This window comes from Temnothorax curvispinosus, unplaced genomic scaffold, assembly GCF_003070985.1.
Source record: "Temnothorax curvispinosus isolate PA1 unplaced genomic scaffold, ASM307098v1 QBEX01005876.1, whole genome shotgun sequence".
In the NCBI taxonomy this organism is placed as follows: domain Eukaryota; kingdom Metazoa; phylum Arthropoda; class Insecta; order Hymenoptera; family Formicidae; genus Temnothorax; species Temnothorax curvispinosus.
Window position 1 is genome coordinate 552,876 of NW_020215656.1, and position 18,392 is coordinate 571,267.

General features: G+C 45.4%; 1 protein-coding gene across 5 annotated transcripts in view; it reads right to left on the minus strand.

Moving 5' to 3' along the window:
• Nucleotides 1-16,942, minus strand: part of LOC112455168 (ankyrin repeat domain-containing protein SOWAHB) — a 97,224-nt gene extending 80,282 nt beyond the window's left edge. For all 5 annotated transcript variants that reach the window (XR_003040830.1, XM_025016930.1, XM_025016929.1 and 2 more), the window contains exons 1-6: nucleotides 16,787-16,942; nucleotides 16,569-16,630; nucleotides 15,040-15,414; nucleotides 14,355-14,507; nucleotides 1,732-1,767; nucleotides 1,357-1,461 (exon numbers count right to left, since the gene is read on the minus strand). Coding sequence is in view for 4 of the 5 variants with exons in the window: in XM_025016930.1 (XP_024872698.1) it covers nucleotides 1,357-1,461; nucleotides 1,732-1,767; nucleotides 14,355-14,507; nucleotides 15,040-15,414; nucleotides 16,569-16,630; nucleotides 16,787-16,913 (858 nt within the window). In the remaining variant the exon portion in view is untranslated. The remainder of the gene's footprint in view (nucleotides 1-1,356; nucleotides 1,462-1,731; nucleotides 1,768-14,354; nucleotides 14,508-15,039; nucleotides 15,415-16,568; nucleotides 16,631-16,786) is intronic.
• Between the last annotated feature and the right edge of the window lie 1,450 nt (nucleotides 16,943-18,392).

Consider the following 18,392-nt stretch of genomic DNA (forward strand, 5'->3'; position numbering starts at 1 on the left):
CCTGGTTTATCGTGCGTGTTTTGTGGAGAATATGCGCAAATGAAAAAAAAAGTCAGTCAGAAAAACAAACAACGACAGAGCAGTTCGTTGCCAATTTCCGCGAGTCCGAGACACGTCGTAAAAAGGGTACCGCGGACGGTTAGGTTCGTACGGTAGCGGTTATAGGCGAACGTATATCGCGGCAATGTTATCCGCAAACACGCGGGTTCGGCCAATTTATCCCAAGGGATGAGGCCAACGTGGCATGGCGATGGTGGGTGTGGGGCAACCTTGTCCAGCGGAATGAATTCAGCACGCAGCCCCTGTGCGGTCAAGCCGCCTCTACCCCTTTCGCCGACTATCTCCAACCACCGTGCAACGTCCCCACCTTTTGACCATTTCACCCTCTCATCCCTTCCTCTTTCTCGTTCATCCGATGGCGCGCGCGCGCGTGTTAAGGTCGCTTCAGAACGTCCAGAGAAAACGATAGAAACGAGTGATAAAAGAAACGACAAAATTGCTAAAATATCAAAATTTAATTCGCGACCAACTAAATTCTTGAAAATATTATTCTGTTAATTTTTTTCGATATATCACAAGATTGCAATTAATTATTATTAATGTAGAATGTATCGGAGTTTATTTTCAGCTGTATCTCCCCTGAAGGAGCAGACTCGTGCTGCATCCGTGGCGGTCGAAACCACTTGACAGGCGGCGATTTATAATCGATACAAGTGGTGTGAATAGCCCTTAACCCGCTACCATCCGCCACTCCTGATCCGCTCCACATATCGCTAGCATGGTATACAACGGCCGCCTGATTGCCACGGGGGCTCTTAGATTTATTGACCTGTCAATGGCGGCGCGCGAAAACGGCGAATTTACAACGCCGCAGGTGTTAAGTTCTGCCGTGCGTGTAATAACGGCCTGATCCCCAGGCCTACGGTAAGCCACACCGTAATTATATTTCCGAACCTCCCGCCCGCTACCTTTGTCATTATCACCCGAGGTGGCGTAGCTGTAATTCAATGAGATCCATCGTGCGACCGCGCGTGTATATTACGTGTACGATAAAGGTCCGATAAACGACGCGCGAGTCTAGGAAATTTTAGCATGCAACGTGGCCGCTGCCAGTGCCACGAATCATACGTTCTCTTTGTACACGATGTTCCAAGATTGTCGCATTTATTTTCTGCCTATAAATATATACTAAAGTTCCAAACCCGCAAAGCAGGATGACGCAAATTTCGAAAAAGAGGGCAAGATAATTTATAAGCAAATAAATAAAGCAGGGTGAGTTGCACGAAACGCTCACAAAATGATTCACAATTTGTAAATCTCATACATGGCGGAATAAAATGATATAGTTTATCCTACCTTGAGCCTGGTGAGACGAGGTTCCTCGGCCGCGAGCTTCGCCAACGCCTGATAGTCTCCCTGCGCCGCTCTGACCAGCCACTCCCGCGATTTTCCGTCCAGTTGCTTCGGGAAAGCATCGATCGTAGCGATTATTAGCGATTAATGGGCACGAGGGATCGCCGGGATCGATCAGCAGCACGCGGAAGATCGAGCGGGCCGTTCGATCGAGAGCGAGCGAATTTTAATTAAGATCCCCGGCCACGATCTGGCGTGCATTTATCAGGGGCCGGCGATGCACGTCCGACCAGGGAAGAGAATTACGGCCCGTGCTGCGTCGCTCTCGTCGGATTGGCGCGCGCAATAATCGCGATCTGCGGTGGGTGATGAACTTACCGAGGCAACGGAAGCGCTGTCATCCTCGTCGGCGCCCTGTGGAGAAAAGAAGAGAGGAAGGGGGGTTAAAGTTGATCCCTCGAAAAATCAACATTACGCGCCACGTCACGCGGACGGTCGCGGAGCATGCAGCCGCAAGTCGCGGCGAAAACCGGTCCGCTGTATATGGCGTTGGCGTTGGTGCGCTCTCCGCAGAAAGAGTGAGAGAAAGAGAGAAAGAGAGAAAGAGAGAGAGAGAGAGAGAGAGAGAGAGAGAGAGAGAGAGAGAGAAAGTGCACTCTCGCTATATCGCGTGTGTGCCACGATGGCGAGCGCACGAAGCGGTATGGGGAACGACAGGGGGGAAGAAAATGCGTGAGCGCAGCGGGAGGCCACCGAGCACGGGACGCGCGCTTCGGCCATCAGATTGATATACGGATCCAATAATTGATTCTCCGACGCAAGGCCTTGGAGAGGCTGGCTGGTCCGCACGCACTTACGCAACCCCCGACCGTCGCCCGTCGTCCAAGAACAGACGTCCCATTTCGGAAACTGCCGTCCCCCGGACGGTCGGCAAACGATTCACGATCGTGATTATCGATGGAGCATAAAAGCACACTTAAGATACTCTCGATAAAATTCTTGTCGCGCACGGTGCTTCGTATCGCCTACAAAACTCTGCTTTTAACAAAGAATCCACGCGCTGTATGATTACGTAATTCTATTTGTACGTGTTTTCATATTAATATTCTGTGTCGTGATAAATCTTAATCTTAATAATATCCTTAACAGATCTTGATAATATCCTTAAATCATACACACGCGCGCGCGCGCGCACACACACACACATACACTCGCAAACACGTGAATAAACAGTTTAACGAGAAACTCGTCGTTTAATCGCGCTCGTACACGGCGCCGATCGCTGTGCAGTGTTCCACGTTATACTTACGACGGTATATGCACGTGGTACAGTAGGATGACGCGACGAAGGAGGTGGCGGTGGAGGAGGGAGGAGGTGAGGGCTCTCTCCTGATCCCAGGAACGCTAAACGACTACTCATCCCTGTTAAACTGTTTGTATTTTCACTCGTCACGGCCACGTCGGTTGTTCGAGGTGCTCATATCGACACTCGACCCCGAATCGATCGTGACTCTTCATAAATTACTTCCACGGGTCGGCCGGGGCGTAAGAGATGTGCGTTTGCACTTTGGCCGAGTCATCATTAGCCAGCCACGATATATCTTTATCCATCGACAATATCGCGCGTGTCCTTAAGTGAAATCACGATTCGAAGGACGCGCGTCGATAGAAGCGAGACGAGTATGTCTGGCATTCCAACATTAATCCAATTCCCCGCCCTTATCAAAAAAGAGAGTACGTCGTGTCGTGCCTCTTCCGGAAATTCCGTCGCTTAGAAATCAGAATGATAACCACTGACCCCCCGTCGCGTCAGGTGGTGCATCGAGGTGCGTTCCCAGCTTTCGTGCACTACGTGTGCCCTCGCAAACACGTCTGTACGCGTGCGAATGCACAGATGCATGCTGATAGGACGGACTTTGTTATATGTATGTATCACAGAGGCCATGCCTCATCGGCGATGCAACAATTGTACTTGCGATAAAAAGACATTATTGCCTTATGGCGGCGGTAAATGGATGTGTGTGAATTATTTTTAATTTAATCTTTTCATGAAGCAACTGTCTTATTAATGATTATTATTAATGATAGGTATATACCTATAAATAAAGTACACTTTCTTATCTCTCTTGTACGAAATGCATAGGAACACTTGATAAAAGAATACATAAATATCCCCGATTACTAGAGAAGTATATAAGAATACGTAATAACTCGATTCTCTCAAAAAATTCTTCCTCATACATTTCGAGATTAATATGCAAATTGTCGCGAAATTATGCAAGCAGCGGAAAACGAGAGAATTTTACCGAGAGCCAAAGAGATTTCGAAGAGACAAACTTGGAAGCAAACTCGAGAAAATCTTCGCTCTCGATATTGAAAATAACGGACACTCGCGATCATATGGTATTCAAATCGCAGCGAATCGCTGATTGATTTTTAAGCGATCGCGCGATACGACTCGACCGATTTTCGATGAGATTCGGGGGCAGGGGACACTTGTTCGCTCGTATCTCGGACCTGGAGATATGTAAATGTTCTCATCCTCTCATATGGTGCGAGGTCTCCACGAGAACGATCAGACAAACGGACCAGTCAGCGATGGCACAGTCACAATGTGCTATGAGCCATAACGGCGTGGTTATCAGATAAGCTTATAAGACCCAGGTAATCGTAATAGCATCGCAATGGCGGTTTCTCTGGCTCCATCGTGGTCGATGAACGGAGATGGGGAAGCGGTGGATAAACGATGAACGAAGACGAGAGAAGAAACGAGTCGCCGGGCCTCTCTTCCCCATCGGCGAGTCATTGTTCGGTCGTAATTAATATTTTAATTGAGATCAGCGGAAATTAATTAACGCAACAGGCCTGTTAAGGTCGTTCGCCTGAACCGATCAATCGTGATCGTGGCGCGCTTGTCAGGATCAAGATTTAATTCCGTCTTCTTATTCGTAATATCTCTATCAGGACGTGCAAGACGTTATAAGCTTGATAAGAGGGTACGATTCACAAAAAGGAAATAATCGTGAGTAAATTGATTACTGCCACAGCAAATATTACTTGAAGAAAGAAGCAAGGATCCATTAATTCGTCCATTATGAATATTAACAAATCTAACTTTACGCATTGGATGATAATTCGGATAGCTAAATATTCTATTGTAACGGCGGAGACATATGCAGATGGACGCTCGTATATCACATTCGTAATCGGATAAAAAGCTAACGACGCGACGCATACAAGCCGCATAATCAGTTAGGATGTGATCCTAGCACGAGCGAGCGGCGAACCGAGTATCATAGAAATGGATACAAAGGGGCCATCAGCAGCCACGGTAACGAGCCAGCCCGACCTACCCACCCCATCGTATCCCCCATTGTTATCGCTCTTCGTGGCGCATCAGCGCCGACTCAAAAACACGCTCTCCCGGCAGTTAAGCCGTGCACATTCGCGCGTCTAATTCCGCGAATGTGGCCAGCGGCAGGTACTCAACTACTCAGCAGGCATGCACGTGCTTACTCGTGCCCTCCTGTCTCTTTCTCTCCGTGTCTCCCTCTCGTTCTCTCTGTCTCTCTTTTACGCTTCCCGCGCCTCTCCCACGTCTCGAACAATAAAAGGAATACGCGGTGTAAAGCAGATAGCAAACGCGCGCTCGCTCTCTTCAGGGTGGAAACGTTTTAATAAGCAGACGTGGCCTCTCCGAGGGGGCGTATAAATATATTCGGTTGCTCTAGCGAGAGCCGTACTCTTGCACTGCAAAAGAGTGAGAGACGTGATATGGGGAGACTATAAGGGAGACTGGGTGGTGCACCGGGGGCGGATATATCGGTGAGACGAGAAGGGTAGAGCGGGGGACGGCGGGCGTGGTAGAACGAGAGGCAAAACATGTTGCGGCACGAGCTGCCTCGAGAGCTCCGCGGAATTAGCTTTATTATAACCTGGGGGCCATCCATACATGCCTAACAGCGCAGGAACATTCGCCGGCCAATAAGCCAAATGCTAACCAAACATTTTCGCGACTCGGCGTATCCTACAATTCATCCCTTCCTCGCGTCTCCCTGTAGCGCCGAGAGGTCCAGCAAGGAAGATCGATCTTGATTAAAGCGAGATGTGTATTTAACATGACTATCAACCGACGGTGCAAGCGTGACGACGATTCGTCACGCTTAATGTTTCGTGATTTAACTTTAGATGAACAAGATATATATCTTTCTGAAATATATGTGCGAAAAAGGAATCCTATTCTTTTATCTCAATATAATGTGAATCTTAAGAAAAATTAAACACGCGGTTTATCAATCGTGATTCCGCTTAAGATACGCCGGGCTAATACAAGATGCATCGAAGAATTAGGCGCATCTTTACTGCGGCTGCAGGGAAGTCCGATCCAGCCTTTAACGACTCTCCCTCCCTCAGGAGGAACTTTTCTGGTCGCGGCAGCGCCGTGAAACGATTAGGCCCGGATTAGTCGAGCGCGCGAGATCGATTATGCGATCCTGCGGATAACATTGGCCTGATTTATTCCCCTAATGGGCGTTCGCGCATTCATTTCGAGGCCGTGCGAGGCAATTCCACGGGGCTTCGTCGGATGGCGGTGCCCGTCCTGCCGCTGACAGGAAAACTCTCGCTGGGTGATTCAGCGTTCGGTTCGGCGACGCCTCCCAACGACCACCATAATGCCTATCTACCTCGGGTACCCACCTACCTAACGCCATTTCCATCGTCCGGGATCATAATCCAAGGTTCAATCGCGAGCCGAATGAAATCGCGTCGAAATATGACGACGAGATGTTAGAAACTAAACGGTCACAGCGGCTCAAGTACTGACCCTCTAATCGGCACCGCCGATTCTCTCATTCGTCCAGTCTGTCGATCAGAAATCGATTGGTTTCGGTCAAATTAATGGATTTAATAAAAAAAAAAGAGGAAATGACACGAGTGCTCTGCAATTTATATAAAGTACGCAGAATACTTTGCTTTAACGGCGTTCATCGATGCTGAGCGTAACAGGCAACATATAATTCGACGCGTGCATGACGCGATAAAGTAAATAAACGGATTTAAAAAAATGAGATTTATGACTAATATAGGTTCCGGCTTGAAATCGGCTGAGCGGAATTAATTTTGCGACGGCGGGATACAAGCGTCGCGCATATACGAGGGAAATTCGACAAGTCGGCGCGGAACAATTACACGATGGCGGGGAAATTAGCGATCGCGGGCGATTATTATCTCGCGTGGCGGCGTAGAGGGTGATTCATAACCCGCGCCTCGTATTTTCCGCGGACGGCACACGTCGAATTTGGTCCGGATGGGAAACACAGGCGGCATCGACACCGCACGCTCGCTCAACCGGCCCTCTTCTCCGCCGCCCCTCGCCTCTTCGTTGACAGGATTATATTCGTACGTACCCACCGTGTTCCTCGGTGTACTTCGGTCCCGCAATACGCGTCGCGCGATCATATTCCCGTCAGCTAATAAATTTAGCGCGTTGCTCGAGCACACGAGCTGTCGCCGCGCGATTATCGTCGATTGTTCTGCTGGCAATGCTACAGTTTCGAGAGGTTCCAATGGTAAAGCGTTTCCTTTCTGAACAAAATAGCGCGATCTGGTCATTCAGATTTATACATAAGATCCCGTATCTGATACAAATTATTAATAATCTTGCGAATTGTAATATTGTGAACAAGTTAGACGAGCTCGTTGAGAAATGTCTGAAAAGCGTTAGGCGATAGTGCTGACGTAAAGTACGCTAGGAAGCTGTCGGGCGGAAGAAATCTTAATAGCCGATGCGTCGGCGCGATAGAGTCGTTGTGAAATTAACTTCTCGAAAAGAGTACCGTTTCACGAAATGACTGGGCGTGACGAACGCGTGTTAATCTGCGCCGGTGTTGTGCAATAGGGCCGAGCGCGATTATATCGCAGATATACAGTCGATATCGCGCGACCAATAAGAAAATTAAAACATGTACATTCAAATCGGAATACTTACGTTGCTGTTCATAAAGACAATGTTTTATAAAATGAAACATTTTTATATTGTTTATGAACATTGTAGAACAACTTTAGGATATCACAGACGTGTCAGCCAAAACAAAAATGTGAAGGGATACCTGTTCTGGACTATGCTTATTCATCGGGAACCGAAACTTCGCGACATTCGATTCAGTGAAGCGAGAGGAAGAAGCGGTTGGCGTAGCCTCTTGTATAGTCCATGATGTACTGCGATGAAGGTCGAGCTTAGCCGCCCGCGCGGTTTCGTCTCCTAACGAGTTTATCGCATCCTCTTTAACGTTATTAACACGGGCTAACGAACTGGAAGTGCCGAGTCACCCAGGCCCTATACCGAACCACATTGGAGCCACGGTGGTTCCGCCAGGTATACACACCTGTACACGCGTGTCTGATCTTTACGCGGGTGTGAGCGTGCGCACGGGTATGTGTGTGTGTGTGTGTGTGTGTGTGTGTACGTGCGTGGATGTGTGTACGCGGGCTTGTAAGTACAGGGCGAGAGGCGGGCGTTCGACGGTGCCAGTTACGTGTATAAGGTGGGATAAAGGTACGTATAGATACACAGCCTGGCCTGTCTGTGCGGCCCTGATACCCGGGTCTCTGGGCTAATTCCGAGGTGTAATCTACGGGTACCATCTCAATGGATTAGCATATAGATAGCGAGGTAGACTGACCGCATATATGCGCACCTAGACCACGCCACGGGGGGAGGACGCGGGCATGTCCGTTTTGGTCCCGTGTCCTACGCACGTAAGGGGGTCAAATGATGTTGCAGCGACGTTCTCGTGCGATTGCTAGAAATAAACTCTAGACATATCGTGTGTCCGCATTAACGAAGTCAATTAAGACTTGTACAATCAATGGATAACAAGAGAAATTAAAATCGACGCCGAGAGAAGTTCCCTTCTGTTTTAAACATCACCAAGAAAAGTAAACCGATGAAAGTAACAATATAGTTCAGAGACGTAAACCGTCGAAATATTAATTTTAAAAATATTCATTGAGTTCCTCGGATTATCTTCAAGATTCTTATTCACGCAATTCGGCCAATTCAATCTCATCTGCCACATCGACGTGGCTACAGAAAGACATGCCATCTTTCTCCGTGAGGACTTCCGTCTCGGAGATCATTGGGGGATAAGAGGCGTCATCGACGCTGACGGCAACGGACGCTGGGTTACGAGAGGGGGCGGACGGGCCCGCGGACTTGGGGCATTTCGCCCGAGGTGATTCGGTCGCGAGGTAATTTGTGCTCACAGCGGGGCTGAGCAAACACGCGCGGCGGGGGTGCCTCGAAAAATTAAATAACTCGATGACTGGTCACATTCTCGAATGTGCGCGGCACATATAGCTCTCGGGACCGAACGAACGTGCATACATACATATGTACGTCGACAGTCCCGAGATGTCCGCGAAGAAGGGCGCCTCTCGGCTGAATGACGTGGCCCTCTATTGTCCCTCTTTTCCCCCTCTCTTTCGTTCTACCTTCCCGCATCGCGAACAGTGCGTCCCGGGGGAACACCGTGGGCCTTGTGCGGCCTAGGACGATCCCAGGACTGTGCCCAGGGAGCGAGCGCCGGCCTCCCGCGGACTTATGAATACAAATAGCCGCTCACTGCGCGACTCAGATCCTTGATAAGGTACGGTCCTGGCTTACCGTACCGTCGCATAAAGTACAGACTTAGGGCCTTGCAGGGCCCATCCGATATAGGGCCGTTTAACGGCAGATTATCCTCGCGACGGAGAAAGATTCAAATCGACCAGAAAGATTTCGCGAGTTGCGCGTGGATAAATTGTAAAACAAGATGATTTACAGAATTTAATTTAAATAGAACGGACAGAAACGATAAAATGTGTAATCAATCCTCCACGAGCGCGATATAATGCGAATCGATATTTCTAAGAAAATCGACGAGCTTGCTGTTATTTGTCTTATCGGAATGTATTCGAATTATTCTTTTTTTTTTGCAACATTATGTAGAAAATTATTATAGAGAAAAACAACAAGACAATAATACAAAAATTTCGGTCCCACGATCGGACCACCAAGAAGGGCCCCACGACCCGGAAGGGCGGCGCCCCGTCCGCCGCTGTCATGACAGTCACAATCAGTCAGTTTTCGGTATAGTCTCCGGACTGTCACTACGGGAGACAAGACTCCCGTGGATGAATACCGGGGTCTGCCATTCACCGGGAATGCCAGGGAACGAAGAAGGCAATCAACGAGACTGATTTAATATACGCGCGCGTCTCAAGAGGGAAAAAGAAATCTTGTTATCCGCCTCGTGATCTTTTCTCCAAGAGGAGATGCGGCAGTTGATAGATTAGCGTAAGACCAGAAGCCTAAGTTGGTATGGAAACGTGATAGACGATAGGAATTATGAGAAGACAACAAGCGACCCATTGTAAACCGCTTGCCGTTTTCCCCCGCGCCCTTTGCGTAGGCATCTGCCCTACCTACCACATATATATTATCACATAAAGGCCTAAAGAATTCTCGCGGAAGTAAAAGCGAGGCGAGGCAAAAGCGAGGCGTCGCCGCCGTTGAGCAAACAAATTTAATGCCGCGTGCATAACGACACCAATTTAAATGATAATACGCGGTGTGTGTGCCTTCAAGATTAACTCGTAATAGGCCGGAATAAATGTCGGCGGACCTGTTAGAAGTGTATCTAGTCGCCCGTTACACGGAAACAGTGGGTGCTAACTACTTCTGTAGACAAGCTTGTTTATATTGGTGCGCGCTGTGCAAGCACGAAAACTATGCATGAGTCCGTACGCACGCATCTGGCGGTAGTGCCAAGAAAATTGGGTCGCCCAGGGATCACGTTTTGCTAGATCTCTCAACGTCGTGTTATTAACGAGACCGCGGGTGAGTTATCATCGGGCGTCGGGTATCGCGCTAGCATTCGCAACCCGCAATTATCCGGCCGGTTATTAAATTTAACCGGCGATATTTAATTATCCTCCGATGAGGTGTTGCCGTGCGTATTAAGCGCTGCACCATAATTTACTCGATTACGTGTAGAACGTTCGATAGCCGATAATCATATTCGGCGCTACAAGAGATGCGCGCTACCCGAATGCATCTTCCCGCGAACGACCACCGGCACTTACGCGGTTTTCCCGTGTTATACGAGATAGCGTGATGATGGAGAAAAAAAGGATCTACGCGGGGGAGAGCAATACCTCGCGCGTTCATCGACTACATCGATAAATCCTGACGGTAATGAGTGGGCTTATCTCAAAGACACTTATCAGCTGGCACTCCTGCCCAAGTGAATTTGCCTAATTAAAGGAACAAGATGTAAACGATTTTATTTCCATCACTGTTCGTGCTATCTGCGTATCTGCCGACCATTTGGAACGAATAAATGGTTTCCTCCGTATCTATCATTCTTCCTCTCTCTCTTTCTCTTCTCACAGAAAACCGAGCAACGCACTTAAACTACCACGGCCAGATGCACCTGTCAAGTGCTCTATGCCGTTGGTTTGATTAATGACAGAAATATTTCTTGAATAAACAACGGAGCACGCTTAAGCTTGAACAGATTGATATTTAGATATACTTAGAAGCAGCAACAATTTAGATTTAAAAGATAATCAGGCAATTGTATAGCAAAGAGATAACTCGTAGTTAACCTTCGTTGATCTTATGTTAACATTTCGAATCTAAACTACTGCGAAGAAAAATCTTCGTAGTCTTCGTATCTTCTGTAAACGTATTCTCTATAATGAATATATGAAAGCGGTCTTCTTTCTTTTTAAGTTTTTTTTTAAATGGTAATATCAACATTAACGTTTGAATTATGACAGACATCTTATTTCATTTACTTCCAAATAGTTTACTTCAAAAGTAAGAATTAGAAATATTGAACACAAGCTAATTAGAGGGAATAATCAAGCTCGATCAAGAGTCGACGATGCTTCGGAAGTAAGCTGCACGAAGTAAGTTTGCCTGCGGAGGTGTCTTGTCGAGATTGTCGCGGATAGAATCATGTGCAAGCTGTGCCCTCGCTTCCTCACCTCGCCTCGCCACGCCGTTGAACCTCTTTGCATATACATTCTGTAAGATTACTTTGTGCGGTTTACACCCAACCTCCTCCCCTCCCCTTCCCCCCTCGGCCGTCCCTCAGCATAGCACGCTGCGCTTCACTTGAGCCCTCGCCTGGTTTCGTTGCCGAGAGGCAAACTACCCTCCAAGTTTCACCCAAGGTCCCTAATGTATGCGGAACTATACGGCAGAAATTCCAAGTTCGGCATGGCCGTGTTAGGCGCCTTTATGATGAGTTTCCACCCTCTCGTTCTCTCTTTGCCGCGCTCGCGAGGGAAGGGACGAGGCTCGCTCGACAAGACTCGCCCTTCGCATAAGAGGCAAACACGCGTGATCCTAATTAGAACGCGTCCTCGAGGTGCCGAAGTAAAAGCGAGCTTCTTGTTAGGCGTTCCGACGAAGGCGCCGTCGGCATTCGCGCGCGCATATACGCCAGCGTACAAGCGAGATGCACTATCCAAGTAAAAGGATCCCTCTCTCCTCCCTATTTCGCGAACATTTCTACACAAACAATGTCAAAATCTTAATTTTCGCGACATGGTGATAATTCGCAAAATCCGCGGTTCAATGTTCTTATAATTGACGGAACGAATGATTGCCAGAGATAATAGAAATTTTATACATGAAGTACTTGTTATTTTCGTAAAGAAATATTCACATACAAAATAAAAAACTGAAGCAAGAATTCTCAGAAGTAAATATGATAAATAAAATATCCCGCCACCCGTACTCGCATTTACATAGACAAGAAGCTTCACTGTTGAAAAAGCCTAATGCTTACAAACGACCACATTAGTCGTGTATTACATTGATATAAATACATTACATTACTTTGGTGATTAAATGTGACAGAAATGTGTCAGGAATTTTTAATACTAAAAATCAAAGTACAAAGTGTTTGTTATACACGAACGAATTAAGATAAAATTTAATTAAAATAAAATAAATATATTTGCAAATAATTAAAAAATTCTAATTAATTGAAAGATAATATATCGACTATTCCGAATTTTTCATTCAAACTATTCTGAATGTTTCATCTTCGCACTTCTCTATTACCCTGGCTTTCCTCTGTCATGAGCTTTCATGACGAACCTGTCGCGCGTTCAATGACTCGCGATCAGCCGTTCGAAGAAAATATGATGAAAAACTACGTAGAATGTGTTGACGCGGCAATTGGCCGGCAGACCGGCGCGGCGCGGCACGCGACACCGCGCTAGACGAAACGGTCATTAGCGATGCAAAGGGCGGAATCGCGCGGCTACGTTGCATGATAATTACTGTAAAGAAAGGCCGACGAGCTCTACCCACGGGCTTCCCAGGAGATTACAGGATGTCCGGAGGCGAGAGGATTCTCCCCGCATGACCCGAAAACCCTTTCCGCGCTACAAGCAATAAAAATTAACGGCCGGCCCGGTCAAATCGTATATGAAAGGCGGCTCGCCAGGACCGGACTATGGTGTCTGAGTAATACATAATTATCACGGGCTATTCAATGTATACACGCGGCAATAAACAGTTTCCTTTTGTAACGAAACTGTCGTATAGGAGAGAATGTGTCGAAATCTTTCAGTGGCCGTTAACATTTTATCCAAATTTCGTAAAGCCATAATATTACAAATAAGTTATGTACGATACGCCTCTTATGTAATAGTTCATTCTGATAATAGTAGAAAAAAAATTTTAGTGTCATCTACGGCTAAGAACAATCGATGGAATTACAGTATTAATTATTTTTATCAACAGAATGAGTGAGATTTTTAGTTTTTCCCTTAAAGGACTAAATAAATTATGCCGCAGCCACGCGCGAGGGGCGAGCCAAAAGCACGATCCGGTCATAATCGGTCGAAGGAAGCGTGAAACGGCCGCTTCTTTTCTCCTTTGTGGAGCGTCTTAACCGGCCGGCGCCTTTAATCGTGAGATCCGATAAATATATCGAAATTATGATGGAGGATCGACCGCGTACAGGACAGGCCGGGGCGGCACATCCTGCCGGTGCTGCATCCAACTTTGTTGGTTGCGGCGGAAAGGAGCTTGTTCCCCGCTCTCCTCTCGAGATCTCGAGACCTCTCCTCCTCTACTTTTAATTTCCAGGCGCGGCTAATTATGATTTACGGCAACATCGGCGCAACATCCTGATCGCTACGCGAGATACCGCCCGCAGGATATTCAAATGCGATGAATATTGCTCGCCGCGATAAACGGCACACGAACGACAAGATAAACGGAGAAAGAGAGATGGGAAATTGCGCGCGAGAGAAAAAGAGAGAGAGAAAGAAGGAGAGAAGGAGAGAACGCGAGAAAGGGAGAACCGTCGCGAGAGCGCGTGTAAAGGATACGGAGAAAGGATTCCTAGTAGCCTACCTACTCGGTATGCAAGATGGGCAGTCAGCCTTGTACATACCGCATCCTTCCTCCCGCCCTTCGAAGGATGTATAGGTATCCGCGCGCGTGGATCGTTCCGTGCCGAATCGCTCGTCCGTAGTATTTAAAGCCCCGACGGGATAATTCAATACGGGACCCTGAACCCTTTGTGTCCCCGCATGTGTTTGGAAAACATAAGCTGCCTGGCGATGTCACAACACGACGAGCGCCATGATTCAACCCTCGCCAAGAAACCGAGGTGTAGCAAACGTCTTTCCCCCGAGAAAGACAACACATAACAGACTCTAAAAATACACACTCTGATCTATATATAGAGTCCAATGTCTTTCTTTCACGTGAGGGATTTTTGTGTACGGATTTTTTCCCCGAAATTTTATTTTATTATTTACAAATCAGTATTATTTGTATAAACTATAGTTTTCCAAACTCATTCTCTCTTTTCTCTCGCTTTCCTCCGAATTTTATTCTGTCCACTTACTTTCGCGACTCTATATCATTCGCAGCGCTTCACACACACACACACAATTGTAAAACAAAAATATACAGCACTTACCTTATCCGTTCGTTTTCTGGCAGGAACAGTCGTTTCGTTAGGACGGGCATGAAGATCGGTTTCGCTAGCCATTCGATTGAAACGTTGCATTCGTTCACGAACGCTGAGCTGTTCAGCCGAGGAAGGATTCGTTGTCGTAACTGCTTCATTCTCCTGGAATTTATCAGTTTCGATTCCCAGATTTAATACGGGATTTATGACAAACGCGATGAATAACAGATGACAAATCAACTCAGAACGACTACCAAAATAAGAGTCTTTAAGAGACGTAAACAAACGATAAATAGATAATTTTGATAATGCTATACTATTAATATAAAATACTAGAAACCATCTATATAATCTTAAAAAATATACACATGATACTACACTAATAATTGTATATCAAACAAAATCTCTTATTTAAAATTTTGTAATAATTGACTAATAATATATAATTATTGTATAAAAACCATGATTATATATATATATATATATATTGTAATTTTTAATAGATATTTTATTTTTGTAACTATATAAATTGATATGACATCGTAAATAAATTCATAGAAAATATAGTCGTTTATCACCAGCATGATACATCGTTTCCTCGTTACGCGATAACCGCGCAAGTATGACGACATCGATAACAGTTGTGAGTATGCTTTCAAGAAAATATAAGTAAGATAATCAACGAGAAGCCTACCTTTATAACGGCTTCCGAAGTGCTGTTCCGGTTTCTGTCGACGTTTTCCTTGTTCTCCACCTTGAGCTTGTCCTGACTTTTGCGACGTGGTGGAACAGGTGGCGATGACACCGACGCCACTCCGACAGACTCCGAGTCGTCATTTTTTTCGCGCACAGATATCGGCGACGCACTCTCTTCGAGGCTCGCGTAAGAACTGCTCGAGGACGGGCTGAGGGGCGCGGGGGGTGGCGGCCGGTAAGGTGGAGGCTCGCGTAAAGGAGAAACTGGAGTAGCTAAATCGGGGGTGGCCACGGGAGATGCCACTTGCTTAGGGGGCGAAAGGTCTAAGAAGGGTTGCCGATATTTCTTCTTGAGGACCAAGTACTTTTCACCCTGTTAAGAAACGTTCACTTTGAGAGAGCACTCCGCGTGAGTGAAAAAGTGCTCGTAGACAGGAGCGACGCAGATTTTAACCCGTGTTTCGCTAACTTTATTTTCTGTCATGTTAATTATCGAAGAAATACAAAAATCCCAGGAATTCAATAAAAATGTAATTTTAATTACCACTTCTCTGTTTTCTCGTAAAAAATAAATAAATTTTTCTCAAATATTCTCACATTTAATGTACTAGTAAATGAAAAATAACAGTGTGTCTTTTTCATTAAACTTTCTATAATTCTCTACAATCGCTTTCTTACTGCTAAAATCGTACTTTCTCCAAGTCCAAATCAATTGATCTATTGTAAATACAAAAAGTTTAATATTGTTGCGCGAAATCAGTTTTAACAGCAATTTTGCTAAGACAATGCGCAACAAAATTCTAAAAAAAAAAAGGTTTTTCACAGCGCTACAAATATTAATTAATCGAACATTAGAAAGAACTCTCCCATCAGCAATCTTTTCTCCGTTACTCAGATACGCCTAACGGCTTTCATTTCGAGGATATAGACCGCAATAGCACGCATTCACGTGATAGCATTCTGAATATTTACTAATACCAACCGATGTGCAGGGATTTCGTGTGATTCGTCTTTTTGCAAAAAAGAATGCACAAAAAACTGGTATATTGTGGAGTAAATACAAATTATTAATATAAATATAAATACAATTTATAAAATACATTAATAATATTTATATTTATAAATATAAATTAATAAAAATCTCAACTCACAATTTCACTGACAGAACCTAGGATTTTGCAAAATTACTGAAATCTAGTAAGATTGTGTAATTTTTATTCATTCCACAATATCCCGGATTTTTTGTGGATTCTCTAGAAATTTTGCAAAAAAAAGAAAATTACACACACGAAATCCTTGCGCCACATGTAACACTGTAGTGCTCAATTTCAAAGTAGCTAGGAAGGATTCTTCAAGTAACGCGACGACTCCGCTCCAGAGAGAATTTTTCAGCTGATCGTCTTCAGCTGATCGCGAGCGGAGCCGGCAACGTCGCGTCGGGCGCGCAACAAGTCGCTCCTGTCAGGACGGAGAGGGACTCGCGGGGACGTAGAGAAAAAGAGAGAGAGAGGACTCGTATTGACCTACCTCCTCGTTCTTTATGGTGGCCAGGATATTGACGTACTCCTTGAAACGATTCCTCGCCTCGACTGTAACACAAAATCGCACGTTGCACCACGCTGAACAGTCACGACAGCGTCGACCGCTCGCTGCCTACGTGTTTACACCGCGTAAGCGAAACGCGGAGGTCACGCCTCGCGACGGGGCAGCCGCGAGCGGGACGCGGCGACGTGAATGAAACCCACCTCGCGTCTCCGGGTCCGTCAGGAACCGCTTGAAATGCTTCACCAGGTCGTGATTGCGCGCCGTGCCCCCGTTTTCCAGCAGATAGTTGCGAATCTCCTCGAGAGACAGCTCACTGGGCGTCGCCATCTTGGACGAACTGACTCACTGGAGCGCGCGGCGCGCGGGCGGCCGTCCGTGACGCGATCCGGCCTGTTGATAACAGCGCTCGCTGTAGTTACCACCGAGAATGAGCGGACGGTGACTGATTGAATTTTTTTTCTCGATTCGCTCTTTTATGTATATACATAAAAGCGTACGCACGTAAATGTCGCATAATAAGGTGTAAAATAATCAAGAAATAATTATAAAGGATAATTATGATTAAGTAAGAAAATTATAATATAACGTCAATAATTTTTACTTATATATATTAATATTATTTAAATATATTTATATAATTTGATATAATATATATTTTAAGCAAAAATATTGACGTTAAGTTATTTATAATTTTTTTACTTAACCAGATTATTTAACCAAATTATACTTTTATAATTGATATATGTAAATATAAATTATTACTAAATTAAATATGCTATTTATAATTTATATATATATATATATAAACTGTATATCGTTATAAATTATAATTTACATATATAAATTATAAAATGTAATTATATATACAAAGTATATTGCTATTTTAGTTTTAAATTGATGTGAACATACTCTGCAAATCACGCTTGATAAGCAGCTCACAAGCTTGTCAGATATTCGCTAAAATCGTCGATACATATATAGAACGCTATATATGTATATTTAATAGCCGCGAAAGTATCTATCCGTGTTAATGCATTCGTTAGCGATATATTATTCACCTACACCTGAATAAACGATTCTCAAATGCTTTTTAGCGTTATTCTGCGCGGAATATATCCAACGTTTGAACGCGCGGTGATCTCCGTTCACGTTCGACCGGATTAAATACCATATTTTAAACGCGCCGGCACATACTAATGGAGGCGTCGCAACGTCGGAGTGCATTTAACGCTTTCCCGCCGTAAAGCTCTTTACGATCGGATAGAATCAAAACGCACGACACGCGCGCTTCATGCGAAACCTTTTTAACAGACGTTCAGGCGAAATCGTAATCTGTCCCTGCCAACGTTGGCGCGGGGCACCGTCCGGAACACGCGCCTCTATATTTATTCAACGACCAATTAGTAACCGACGCGATAAATTCTGCCTTAATTTATGATCGACCATAATTTTCCGTGTACTTTTAAAGCTGCCCCATAAGAGAGAGTAAGGTATAAAGAAACGTGCGTATCTCGTGACTGAGACGTTCGTGTCTTTCGCCTTTTCATTTAGACGATCGTAGATACAATGGGAAAAAAAAAACAGAATTTAAGAAAGGCCTGTCGAAATATTTCATCTTAATTTGTATATCGCAACTTCGTGAATTGTAATGTACGTCGAACCGCGTTACGCAAACACATTGTAGACATTATTATGTCCCGTTATATTATGCGCATATATTAAGTGCGCGATGTGGCTGGTATAAAATTAAGGAATATGTATTCAGTTCCGGTCTCCCCCCCGTCTCTCCGAAGGGTTAAAAACTAT